At 45.7% G+C, this 13,020-nt stretch overlaps 1 protein-coding gene across 2 annotated transcripts in view; it reads left to right on the top strand.

The window, feature by feature from the left end:
- Positions 1 to 11,637, top strand: part of SH3BGR (SH3 domain binding glutamate rich protein) — a 58,729-nt gene extending 47,092 nt beyond the window's left edge. For both annotated transcript variants that reach the window (XM_053903068.1, XM_019420383.2), the window contains 2 exons: positions 9,256 to 9,385; positions 11,165 to 11,637. In XM_053903068.1, the coding sequence (XP_053759043.1) occupies positions 9,256 to 9,351 (96 nt within the window). In that variant the 3' untranslated portion in view covers positions 9,352 to 9,385; positions 11,165 to 11,637. The remainder of the gene's footprint in view (positions 1 to 9,255; positions 9,386 to 11,164) is intronic.
- Positions 11,638 to 13,020: the final 1,383 nt, after the last annotated feature.

Raw genomic sequence — 13,020 nt, 5'->3', positions numbered from 1 at the left:
TAATGAAATGGACCTCTCCTGACCGCCAACCCAGGCATCCGGGCTCTTAAGCTCCAGATGCCAAGATGGGTGTTACCTACGTGCCGACAGGTTGGGGGGCATTTGGGAGGCGGTGAACACTGGAAACACCGTTCATTTATGCCTAAGAAGATCTCACCTGCTGCTTCAGACCCCCGGTAGAGAGGGGACTTTGTGGTCCCCTTCCCTGCCGACCCGGGAGGGACGAGGGGCTAGGGAGGGGAGGGGAGGCTTGTGAATGGTACCTGAGGAGGAAGGGAGGAAAGCCTGAGGGCACACTATGAAGAGGGGGCTGGGGCCCCGGGGCATCGTGAGAACTTTATGGGAGCCTGGGAATGTTCACCTTGGCCTTTGGTTTCCCTTGAGGTAAAATTATTTTAAGTTGTGTTCTTTGCCAACTCAGCGGTCCTCTCCCAAACCTTGTAAGACCTTAGCTTGACTGGCTACATGATTAAGCCCTCCCAGCTTCCTCCAGAACCGGCCCTGAGGAAAGTTGCTTTCGTGAAGGGCAGACATTGGTTTAGGTCCGTGAGGAGCTGGTGAATCTCAGGCTGGGTCCTTGTCGTGCCTGAAGATCGAGAGAACTCTGCCCTTGTCCGTGAGATTTCCAGCCACTCTGAGGCCCCCTGCCCACCTCAGGTCACCCTGGGCTGGCCCTCGGGCTTCCTTCCACACCAGCCACCTGCCCTGACTGGCCACTGCCTGACACTCACCACGGCCGACACCTGTCCTGGGTCCTGGCCACTTGCTGCCTCTGCAGCCTGCTTCGCTGGCCAAGTCCTGGCAAAAATAGCTGCTGGTGAAGGTTCTAAGGCTCCCCACTTCTGAGGCTTCCCCTCACTAGCTTTCTTACAGGAACAGCAAGGGACAGTGATTTCAAGTTGTCGCTTCGTCAGGTGAATGGTGCATAGCCTGTCCTGTGATTTGCAAGAGGTTAGCTCAGTTGACCGTGAGATTACAATGATCTTAAAAAAACCCTTTTTGCCAGTGTAATTATTTGCCAGTAGTAAACGTCTGTTCAAGCATTGTATATAGATGACTTTCAATATCTGCCTAATTCTCATCTTTTATAATTCTGTGAACTAAGGATGGAAGTGTAAGTTCTATTTAAATGTTACATCCTCATTAGTTGATGAACGTCTGACTCTTGACCTCGGCTCAGGTCATGATCTCATGGTTCGTGGGATTGAGCCCTGCGTTGGGCTCTATGCTGGCAGCATGGAGCCTCCTTGGGATTCTCTCTCTCCCTCTCTCTCTGCCCTTCCCCTGCTTGTGCTCTCTCTCTCTCTCTCAAAATAAATAAACTTCAAAAGGAAATCATAGATCCCCCGCCCCTCCAGGGGATTCGAGGCAGAACTAGCAAATATAAATTCACCCACTCAACATTTTATCGACAGATTGAATACTGCCACATGCCAGGCAGAATTCTGGGGACTGGGGACAGAGCAATGAAAATGACAAAGTCCCTGTTCCCACAGAGCTTATGTTCCACTAGAGCCAGTGATGGTAACAGCTGGGGTTCTTCAAAGCATACTTGAGTTTTTTGCATCTAAGTATTTCTGTAAATTCTCTGGGCAATTGCTTAACCCATTTAATGTCTCTTTCAAGAAATTCAGGTCAATTCAGATATCGATAGAGAGTCCTAGGTCCCTCGGTAACTGCTCCTAGCTGACCTGTAAAAGTTGAGACAGGTACTTAATTCCTGTGGGACCCCTCCAGTCCCCCAGCCTCACTCTAAGGGTACCCTCCTTTTTCACAGTGCACATCTTGTTAATGTGTTTGTTTTGGCTGAATACAGTTCATGTAAAGAATTGAATTTAGAAAAAGGGGAAACTGTGTAGCTGATAATTCAGTGTTGCATATTTTTATTTGATCTCATGTGGATATGAAGAGAATCCAGTTACTAACAGAGTATACGTTCATGGATCTGGTCACTTAGCACATTTTATTGAGCTTTACACCTCGGTTCCAGACAGCGGCTGGATCCTGGAGATCCCAAAATGAGTAAAGATGCAGGTCGTGCCTCAAGAAGAATGCAGACCAGTCAGAGAGAAAAGTGATAGTCGCGGGAGCAGATAAGGGGGTCCCGTAACTCAGCCTTATGGGCCAGGAAGGTCATTTTAAGTAGTGTCCTGGAGGGTGTGGCCAATGTGAGAAAGTTGCATATGGTCCATAAGGTTGAAATAAAGGGTGGGGAGGGACGAGGTGGGAGTGGGGGAAGCAGGGTCTGGATTGTGATGGCCTTTCAGCCATTCTAAGAATAATCGTTGGAAGTTCCATGAAAAGATGGACGTGATCAACATGAGGAAAACATGGCAGGGTGTTGTATTTTATTTTTCATTATTATTATTTTTAATGTTTATTTATGTTTGAGAGAAACAGAGAGGCAGAGCATGAGAGGGGGAGGGGCAGAGAGAGAGAGGGAGACACAGAATCCCAAGCAGGCTCCAGGCTCTGAGCTGTCAGCACAGAGCCCGATGCGGGGCTCGAACCCACGAACCGTGAGATCACGACCTGAGCCGAAGTCCGATGATTAACTGACTGAGCCCCCCCAGGCGCATCAAGGTGTTGTCTTTTAGAACAACATCCCTGGCCACAGTGTGGAGAGCAGGTCGGCGATAAGGAAGACCAGAGGCGCCGTGACCTGGGTGAGAGAAGATGGGGGTCGTGGCAGACGAGGGACAGGCCTGGGCATAACTGGGCGATACTAGAGAGGTACAGTCAGCACATTGCTGAGGAACCAACACCCGAATTCTGCACCGAGTGTGGGTCTCTCTTTTCTTGGACATTATTTTAGCGCTAAGACTTGGCGTGTCGCCAGTGGTGTTTAATGTAAGGGTGAGTTTGGAGACTCCCAGTGTTGGGAAAATCTCTGAGGCTGACTCAGCCTGGCCAGCTCGAGCAGACTTTCAGGTTCTGTGTTTTCTCTGCCAACCTCAGGAATCTGAGAGTATTATTCCAGAACCGGCCGAGAACATGGAGCTGGACCGAGGGATGTGGCCGTGTGATGAGCCCTCATCACCCGCCTTGTATGATTCTGCGTTTTCTGTTACTGGTCTTGAGACATAGCATGTGGAGTGGGAAGGGCACTGAATCAGGGACCAGGAGCCTCGAAGTCCATCCCGACTGTGGTGCTTACTTGTCCTCTGATCTTTGGCAAATTACTTAACTCTGTGGCCTCAGTGTCCTCACCTGTCCACAGGAGGGATTGAGTGTGAGGCTTTGGGAATACAGATTGCTTTCATGTCCCCAGTCCAAGATTCTGTGAGCTCACTGCCTGAGTTGTAAGGCATTAGGAGCTTTTAGGCACTGTTCCCTTCGGTTAATTAAAGTAATTGTAGTACACTGGCCTCACAAAGGCTTCTCATAGGGCCATTTTGGGAAAGGGATGGAAAAACTCTTCCTTCTTTGCCTTTTTAGGAGATACAGCCTGGTCCTACAGCTTTAGGGACATAGAAATTCCAGTGGGCAGAGTAGACACCTGTGTGAACTTGGCATGGCCTCACCCTCTCTTACCTTGTAAATTTCTTTCTTTAACCAGAAATCAGTGTTTAACTACTAAATGGTTCAGCAATGTTAGTATTTTGTTTTGATGGAAGAAAAGCTTTTGATGACCTACCTTTATTTGCCGTTTCAAAGCTGAAGTAAAGGCATACTTATAGGCACATAAAGTCAGAAAAGACATAATTTTGTTCAGATTTTCTAATTGCTTACGTATATGGTCTGAATTTTCCTGGGTAGTGATAGAGATCTGCAATATTCTTTGAATACAGACAAAAATTAATTATATAATTAGGCACTATTAAAAATTTTTTTAATGTTTATTTATTTTTTTTGAGACAGAGAGAGCGTGAATGGGGGAAAGGCAGAGAGAGAGGGAGACACAGAATCCGAAGTAGGGTCCAGGCTCTGAACTGTCAGCACAGAGCCCCATGTCGGGCCGGAACCCACGAATTGTGAGATCATGACCTAAGCTGAAGTCAGACACCCAACCGACTAAGCTACCCAGGTGCCCCTAGGCAGTATTACTAATTAATTATATCTTTTCAGGAGTAAGAGTGGTGGAAAAATGTCTCTAATCTCATAATATTCTAAGGGCTTGAAATATAGCGCATGAAATAAGAAGGCATTGCTTAGTTATCATGTCTTGGCTATTTATATATTTTATCAACAAATTACTGTCTTTCATTTCAATGGAATGTACTTTTATCATAGTTGGCTTCATGTTTAGATTCAACTTAAAATTTATGTGAATTCGTATTTTTTCCTTTATTTTGTATTTATGGACCTAAGGAAGAAAAGGGAGAGGCAGCAACGGAAGAGGTACAGTAGCGTAATTAACGGTGGTGCCTAATGAAAACATCTCTTAGGTCAGAGAATCGCAGCCTTAGCCACGTTCTCCTTGTTCTTCATGACGTGAAGAAGCCGATGCAGCCTGCATCCCAGAAGAGCCTCCCTTAGGCAGCTGAGAAGGGAAATATAAGTGGGAGGTGAATGTATCCAAGAAGGGCGGCTAGAGGAATAGGGCGTGGCTAGAGGAATAGGGCGTGGCTAGAGAAATGGGGCGTGGCTAGAGAAACAGGCATGGCTGCGGACCTTTTCCGAGCCTTGTGTCTGCAGTCAGGCCAGGCTAGACGGGGTCCTTCTTCCACTCTGCCTTTACCCCTTATTGCATAGTGTGCACACTTCATGCAGCTTGCACGGTGCTTGGCAGTGCTGTTTTGACCCGGTTGGTGAGGGAAGGATTCCCTTCCGGTGGCCACGGGGATGGCGGATACCTGCCGCGTGACAGCGGGCAGATGAGACTGCCAGCAGATGACTAGTCACCTCTTCTCAAAGCCCAAGGGATGAAGACATCAATAAGACGTCAGTACGGTGCAGGGACACAGGGAGCTGCCCTGGGACAGTGTGAACAATCGGGGCGTGGGAGGCAGGCTTTGTGGATTCAAGACAGCGAAGCGTGTCCTGGTTCACTTGTTTGGATTCGCTTGTTTGACTCATCGCAGGGGACGGGCAGGCACTGTGCCCGGGTCCTTGACGAAGCCGGCTGCTTGGCTAGGAGACCTCCTTTGTGGGAGCTTAGGCCAGTGTGTAGGCCATTTCCAGCTGTCCAGATTTTACCGGATGTCAGGGCAGCACATAATATTGAGTCCACGTTAGACATTGTGCTACGGCCACGTACGTAGTAACCGGGAAGCTTAAGCATGCAGCGCATCGTTGGGTGTCTGGAAGATATGTGACCTTAGGAAACCATAACGTGGTCCGGGGATTTCTAGTGGGAACCTACCCAGGGAGAGCCTTATTGATTTGGGAAGAATTCCTTTTTTTTTTTTTTAATTTTTTAATGTTTATTTTTGAGAGAGAAAGAGAGCACACGTAAGAGAGAGCCAGCAGGGGAGGGGCAGAGAGAGAGGGAGACACAGCATCCGGAGCAGGCTCCAGGCTCTGAGCTGTCAGCACAGAGCCGGATGGGGGGCTCGAACTCACAAACCGTGAGATCATGACCTGAGCCGAAGTCGGATGCTTAACCGACGGAGCCACCCAGGCACCCCGATGGCAGGTTTTTAAGGTGACTTACATGTACAGGGTCTTTCCAAAGCATTCCATTAAGTTCACATAAGGAAAAACATCCTTCCGTACTCCTATTTCATTGATTTCCATGGTGTTTATTGAAATTGTGGAATTACAGACCGGCTCTAACCTGCATACACAAGTATGTCAACATAACCCATCCTGGAGAGTGAAGACTGCAGTGGGTGCCGATGGCAAACGTACTGCTTGTGGGTGCCCCCCGTGCTCTGGTTATCAACCAGCGTGATTTAAGGGAGACGAGGTAGACTGCGGCAGAGGTTCTCAAAGTGGGGTTCCAGGGCAGCAGCCGCAGCCTCACCTGGGAACCTGTACGGACACACACTTTCAGGCCTTGTCCCAGATCCACCGAATCAGAAACCCTGAGGTGCAGCCCAGGAAACTGTGGTTCGGCAAGCTCTTCAGGTGTTTCTGGTGCCCCATCACATCTGAGAACCACTGGATTAGAACCTAAGTTCTAGGTAACCTGATGTGTTTGCAAGGGGAGGCCAATTGCAAGAGCTCCAACTGTTTTTTGTTTTTTTTTAAAGTTTATTTGTTTATTTTGAAGGAGAGAGAGAGCATGCACGCCCGAATGCGAGCAGGGGAGGGGCACAGAGAGAGATGGAAACAGAGAATCCCAAGCAGGCTCCGTGTCATCAGCATGGAGCCTGATGTGGGGCTTGAACCCACAAACTGTGAGATCGTGACCTCAGCCGAGACCCAGTCAGACGCTTAACCGACTGAGCCACCCAGGCGCCCCAAGAACTCCCACTGTTTTGATCCTCATCATAAAAACTCCATTGAGGGGCGCCTGGGTGGCTCAGTCGGTTAAGCGTCTGACTTCGGCTCAGGTCATGATCTCACGGTGCGTGAGTTCAAGCCCCGTGTCAGGCTCTGTGCTGATGGTTCAGAGCCTGGAGCCTGTTTCAGATTCTGTGTCTCCCTCTCTCCCTGACCCTCCCCCATTCATGCTGTCTCTGTCTCAAAAATAAATAAACGTTAAAAAAATTTTTTTTAAATAAAAATAAAAAGTCCATTGAATTTCAAAGACAATAGGGTTTACTTTATGTTAGGAACTTGTGTTTGGTAAAATCAAACCCCAAACCCTTATTTTTCTTTTGGGGATTGAAATGAGTAACAGGAGATGAGAAGGGGGATAGAGACCCCAGACCCAGGCGTGTCTGAAACTCGGCTTAGGTCTTTTTACGAATGAATTCTCTTCTTTCCCGTTCTTTTCCCGCTGATTGAAATGTTCTAATTTTACCAGTGTAATTGTGAAAGCTTTCAAGAATGATCTTTTTCTCGTTTGAGAAATTTTGTTTTGCTTCCGGATAGGCACTGGGGGCGGACTTCATTATAAGGAACTTCATGATAATTGTCATTAGTTTAGCACTGCAGCGGCAGCATCCTGTGTTTGTACCACTGACGATGTGCAAGAGGCACTCCGTGTCAAAATGAAGCAGAATCGAGATTCTTGCCCGGCTGCTTGCTGGTGGAATTTGTGGCTTAGTAGCTGAGCGTTGGGGAGTTTTAAATTTAAGCCCTCATAGGGATGAAGTCATGTCAGTGTGTAGAGGCATCAGTTGAGAGAATGTTAGTGGATTGTGAGGGCAAGTCCAAAGGGACATTCTCAGATTCTCCCTCTTTTTTTTTTTTTTTAATATATTTTAAGTTTATTTACTTACTTTGAGAGAGAGAGAGAGAGAGAGAGAGAGAGTGCACAAGCATGAGCAGGGGAGGGGCGGAGAGAGAGGGAGAGAGAGGGAGACAGAATTCCAAGCAGGCTCCGCACTGTCAGCACAGAGCCCAAGGGGGGGGCTCGAACTCACGAACCGCGAGATCATGACTTGAGCCAACACCAAGAGTTGGACTCTTAACCGACCGAGCCACCCAGGCGTCCCAGCCCTCGTGTTAGCTGAGTCTCAGTGACTTTCATTATAATCAAGAGTTTTAAGAATGCTGTGAATGAACATTTTGGATTGTTTTAAAATGCTAATCAGGGAGAGCTAAATTAAAATGGAGAACTCCAGAAAAGGGTGACTAATTTACCAAAAATCACCAAATGTGTTGTCTCGGTGTTTCTTCAAATCCTTTATTGGTGAGGGTCATCAGCATTAAAGAGGATCCCACATGTCGAAAGAAATTCCCCTAAAAAAACCTTTGTTGCTTTTTAAATTTTTTTTAATGTTTATTTATTTTTGAGAGAGAGAGAAAGAGAGAGAGAGAGAGAGCAGGGGAGAGGCAGAGAGAGAGGGAGACACAGAATCCGAAGCAGGCTCTGAGCTGTCAGCACAGAGCCTGATGCGGGGCTCAAACCCACAAACTGTGAGATTGTGACCTGAGCTGAAGTCGGATGCTTATCCGACTGAGTCACCCGGGTGCCCCATGTTGCTTTTTAAAATTATAAATGGTTCATGGTCTTTATAGAAAATTTAGAAAATACAGATAAGAGAAGAACACAAAAATAGTTTATAGCCCATTACCCAGAGATAACCACTAGCTACACACAGCACATGTACACAAATGCACACGTACATGTACACATGCACACGCACACACATGCACACATGTACACGTACATACAACACACACGAGCATGCACGTACTCATGTATATGCACACACATGTACATGCACACAAAACGTGTGAACAACACATATGCACAGAACATGCATACATGTACACACTCAGATGTGCACACACATGTACACACATGCACAAACACACAGGTGCATACACACAGACATGCACATATTTATCAAACCTCGATGAAAACTCCTGTAATCTACTTTCACTCATGGAATGTGTGTGTATTTTGGGGGAGGACATAGAAAATATAGATCTGCTTCATTATTTTTAATGTCATTTTGTCAAATTAATCCCTGTTTTTAGACCTAAAGGTTATTCCTAGCCTGTTTTACTCTATGATTTTTAAAATTATAAGTTATACCTTTCCAATAATCAGTTTTTCTCTTGAGAGGCAAGTTTCCATTTTTAAAAATGCATTTTTATATATAAAAATAAGACAAAGGTACTATTAATTTGGAAGTAATTTCAGGTTATATGTGTGTGTCGCTGATGACTTGGGATTGAAAAAATTAGATTGCTGTAACAAAATATAACCAGCTTCTACATTTAAAAGCTTCATCTTTTCTGATAACATTCTATTTGCTGAAATTCTCTTTGTATTTTATTCTTCCAACTGCTTCTGAATTTTTAAAAGTAATCTGATGAGAATAGTCCATTAATACGAGTAAAGACTATGTGCTTAAGAGGAATCATGAAACCCATTAGAATTAACCTACTGCTCTGCAGCACCGTCCTAAATTGTGGGCTCTGTGTGTTGTGTGTATTGTGTGGGTGATGTGTGTTGTATGCTGTGTGTTGTGAGTATTGTGTCTGTTGGGTGTTGTGTATATTGTGTGTGTGATATGTATTGTGTGTGGTGTGTATGTGCTGTGTGTGTATGTGTATTGTGTGTGTGATACATATCGTGTGTGCGTGCTTTGAGTATGTGTGTGTTGTGTGTACTGTGTATGTGATGCGTGTGTATGTGTTGGGTGGGGGATGTGGGAGGCCCTCATCTCTAGTCTGAGATTTTACGTCTCTTTCCTTGCTATATCTGTGATCTTCCTCAACAATAATGAAAATTTTGTTAAAATTAAGACGGAAGAAATAACCGAAGAGGGAGCAGAAGGGGAAGCAGAGGAAGAGGAAGCCGAAAAAGGAGAAGAAGAACAAGGAGAAGAAGAAGATTCTTAGGCCTTTTCATGCTTTATTTCTTCAACTTTTCCAGGTAATCGCCAAGTCCTGGGGTTGAGAACGTGTTCATTATACTGTTGGATTTCTTTTTTTTTTAAGATTAAATTTTTTTTAATGTTTATTTATTTTTGAGAGAGAGAGAGAGAGAACATGAGCAGGGGAGGGGCAGAGAGAGAGAGAGAGACAGAATGTGAAGCATGCTCCAGGCTCTGAGCTGTCAACACAGAGCCCGATGTGGGGCTCGAACCCACCAATGGTGAGGTCATGACCTGAGCTGAAGTCAGACGCTTAACCACCCAGGCGCCACCACACTGTTGGATCTCTAGTACCCCTCACTTGGCAGTGGGAGACGAAGATCTAATTCAGGCCTGTCTCCCCCCACCAAGGCCCCAGGCTGCCCCCTTCTGGAGCCTCAGGGCGGGTGAGCTCCGTCTAACCCGTGTCTCGCGTGCCAGGGTATGGGAGGCTATGGTTTATATGATTCCTAGGAAAAAAGCATACCTTGGAGGCTAGGAGGAGCTTATTTTGTATTTATTTCCTCCTCTTCCTCTGTGTGCCCTTCATTTAAGTGAAAGCACGGGCGTGTTCTGTTAATCCACGTTCCATTACACCGACGCCTACTGCCCAGTAAACTTACTCATCTACAGGGGAATGACAGCCGGGGTTCACAATGAGGGCAGTAAATTACAACCTTAAAAAATCACAACGCTGACTGCTGGTCACGAGAGAAAAATATCGCTGCTAGAGATTTCGCGAGAAGTACTCGACAGACATTTTCATTTATCAAGTATTCACCAGAATACTCCTGTAGAAACATTGTGGAGTTCAGTGCAGATCGCCTGGCGTATCTTTGACAAGTATGCTTGCTGTCTTGTAATTTTAAGCTTCGGACCATGTAGAATCGTTATGTAATTCCTAACAGTTTGTAAACATATGAATATGATAATGATAGTATCTAATGACAGTGGATATTGAGGACCTGGAGGAAATGCTCAAACACTGAGTTGATTCAAAGGGGAAAAAAAGCAAATCCAGCTGTAGCCCATACATTTTGCCTGTTTCACTGATTCTTGAGTTTAGAATCTAGTCCACAGTAGTCTTTTGTGAGGTTAAAATGCCTGAGAGTGAAGGAGTGAGTGACATCCCCCTGAAGTCCCCCCGCCCCGCCCAACTCCTGGAGAGAGTTCGTACGTAGCCTTACCAGTGCAACGTTGCAGTGCCGTCGTGCGTTCAACGGGGCAGACCACTCAGTGTCCAAAGCCAACCCCGTCTCACAGCTCATGGGGAATCCACGCATTTTATCTGAAAAGGTGGTTTTAGGTACAACACGGGGAGAACAATGAACCTAACTAGAAAGGAATTCTCATTTCCTGGGTTTGAAACTGATGCTAAATTAATGCGCCAGGAGAAATAATCTATAGTCTGAGACTGAATTCTTCCTCCCCAAGACGGTTGCTTCTCAATACTGCCCTCCAGTCTCGGTGTGGACCATTTAAACATCCTAGTCCGGGGCTAAGCTGTAAATTCAGCCTCTCCGTTCTCCATTGAATTTCAGTGGGGAAACTGTTAATTGGAGATGTTGGCATCCTTGTGGTGTTTGATAGGTGTTAGCGCAGGGAAAGGATATAAACCCGGTCTAATTTTCCATGAAAAACATTCACTTTCCTGTCCTTGCACTTGGAGGCAAATGGTGAGTAGTGGTTTACAGAGTAAAAGGTAAAACTTCTCCCTAATGCGTGATAAATAATGAAGATTGTGGTGAACATTGTCTCTCCTTAACACTCTTCTCCCTAATATTTTCCCTTTCTTTTAGAAAACTCAAGCCACGAAGCAGTATTTCAACCGTCTCCCCCCAAACCAACCTCAACGAAATGCTTTGGCACAAAGCTAGCACCCCTCTCTCAGTACGCCCGGGGTTCACTGAGGAATTGCGTTATCTGACATGGTGAGATGTACACGGATATGTCTCCCTAATCGTATCAACGTGAAATTCTCCGTGAGGACGACACATATATACCTTCATGTGCCTGACATCTTTGGCCTTTGCTTGTTTATTTTATCTTATTTTTTGCTCTGCATGAATAGATCTTCTTACTAATACCCTGAAAAAAAAAAAAAGGATGTTGAAAAATGATTTCAAAACATACAGCTTCTCCTTGTGACATAATCAAAGTATTTCTTTGTATGTGCCTTATGCGACTTGTCTGATAATTCACTGAAAATAAAGAGCTTGGAAAATAAAGAGCTTTCCAGAAAACAATCTTCCAAATAAAGATTAATAGCAGACATCCTGTCCCAAGGAACATTAATTTTTTATTTATAATGTCTACTTGGATTTGCCTGAACTCCGTCTGCCTGTTGCCAAGTCTGAATTCTTAGCACACCCTTTCTGTCTGCACGGGGCTCCGTGTTTCCTGAGGCACCGGTTACTCGGCCCGTGTTTTCCAACGACACTGGTTGTCTTGTTAGGTCATATTTTGTGTTACACACCCAACCAGGCACATTATCTTGGAGGCCTTCTTTAAGTGTAAGTCTGCCATCCGCATGCGTGGGGATGATGGTGAGGGCAGATACACTTGCGCCCCAGTGCCTTTGCACGTTTCTGCGCCAAGGGAGTGTCTGCTTCTGTTCCCGCGGCCTTTTACTGATTGGCAGCCAGGGCTGCCGTAGGCAGAGCCCGCTACTCTCATTGTGCCTCGTGATGCCACAGTTGACCGAGAGCCAGTCCAGCCCCTCTGACTTGTCCACCAGGTAGGCTTGAAGCGTTTCTCTGCACACCCACCCCATCTCCGATCATCAGAGGTATTTTTTTCTTTCTTGTCCAATTTTGTGGACATCCCTCCACTCTCGGCCTCTGTGCTATTCCTTAATATTTCTGTTGCTGCAAAAGCATTGCTTCCATCTTGTCAGAAGATCTCGCCCCCTCGATGCATTTCTATTGAACGATAATTCTGGCCCTTCACCCTGGAGTGGCCGTCAACGGCACCTCCTCCGTCTGCCTATTGATTTTGCAGTGAAGCGTGTTTGCATCATTTGGGAACGTCTTGGGTGGTGGCTGACATTGTGGGCATCACAGAGACTCTGGAAACCGCTCTTTTCTTGTTACCCTGGTAACAAAACGAGGCATTTTGAAGAGAATTAAGATTATTTTGTTCCTAATCATTGAAGTAGGCTACCTGAAAAACATTTCTTTCTGGGGCGCCTGGGTGGCTCAGTCGGTTAAGCATCCGACTCTTGGTTTCGGCTCAGGTCATGATCTCATAGTTTGTGGGTTTGAGCCCCGTGTCAGGGCGGTGTGGAGCCTGCTTGGGATTCTGTCTCTGCCCCTCCCCCCCACTCTCTCTGTCTCTCTTTCAAAATAAACAAATAAAAACTTTAAAAAAATAGAAAACACCAACAAAAAATTCTTTTTTGCTAAAAGTGAGGTGAGACTACAGTGAAATGAAAATTCATATAATTAAAAATTAATGTCAATTTTGTACTTTATTGCAGTAAATGTTCTCCTATCTAAAGAGCACACATAATTTTGTAATAACTCTGCTTATAAGAAGCCTCAAGCTTTTTGCTGTTCCTGGGGTTGACTTTTAGCTCTTTTGTGGTGGAGTCTGATGGAGACAGATTTATTTAGCTGGATGCCAATTTTCCTTCTCTATTTCTCATATTTTTAAG

This window comes from Panthera pardus, unplaced genomic scaffold, assembly GCF_024362965.1.
Source record: "Panthera pardus isolate Hobbes unplaced genomic scaffold, ASM2436296v1 HiC_scaffold_16, whole genome shotgun sequence".
Classification (NCBI taxonomy): domain Eukaryota; kingdom Metazoa; phylum Chordata; class Mammalia; order Carnivora; family Felidae; genus Panthera; species Panthera pardus.
The sequence above is the reverse complement of the archived record's forward strand: the minus strand, read 5'-3'. Positions and strand labels throughout refer to the sequence as shown.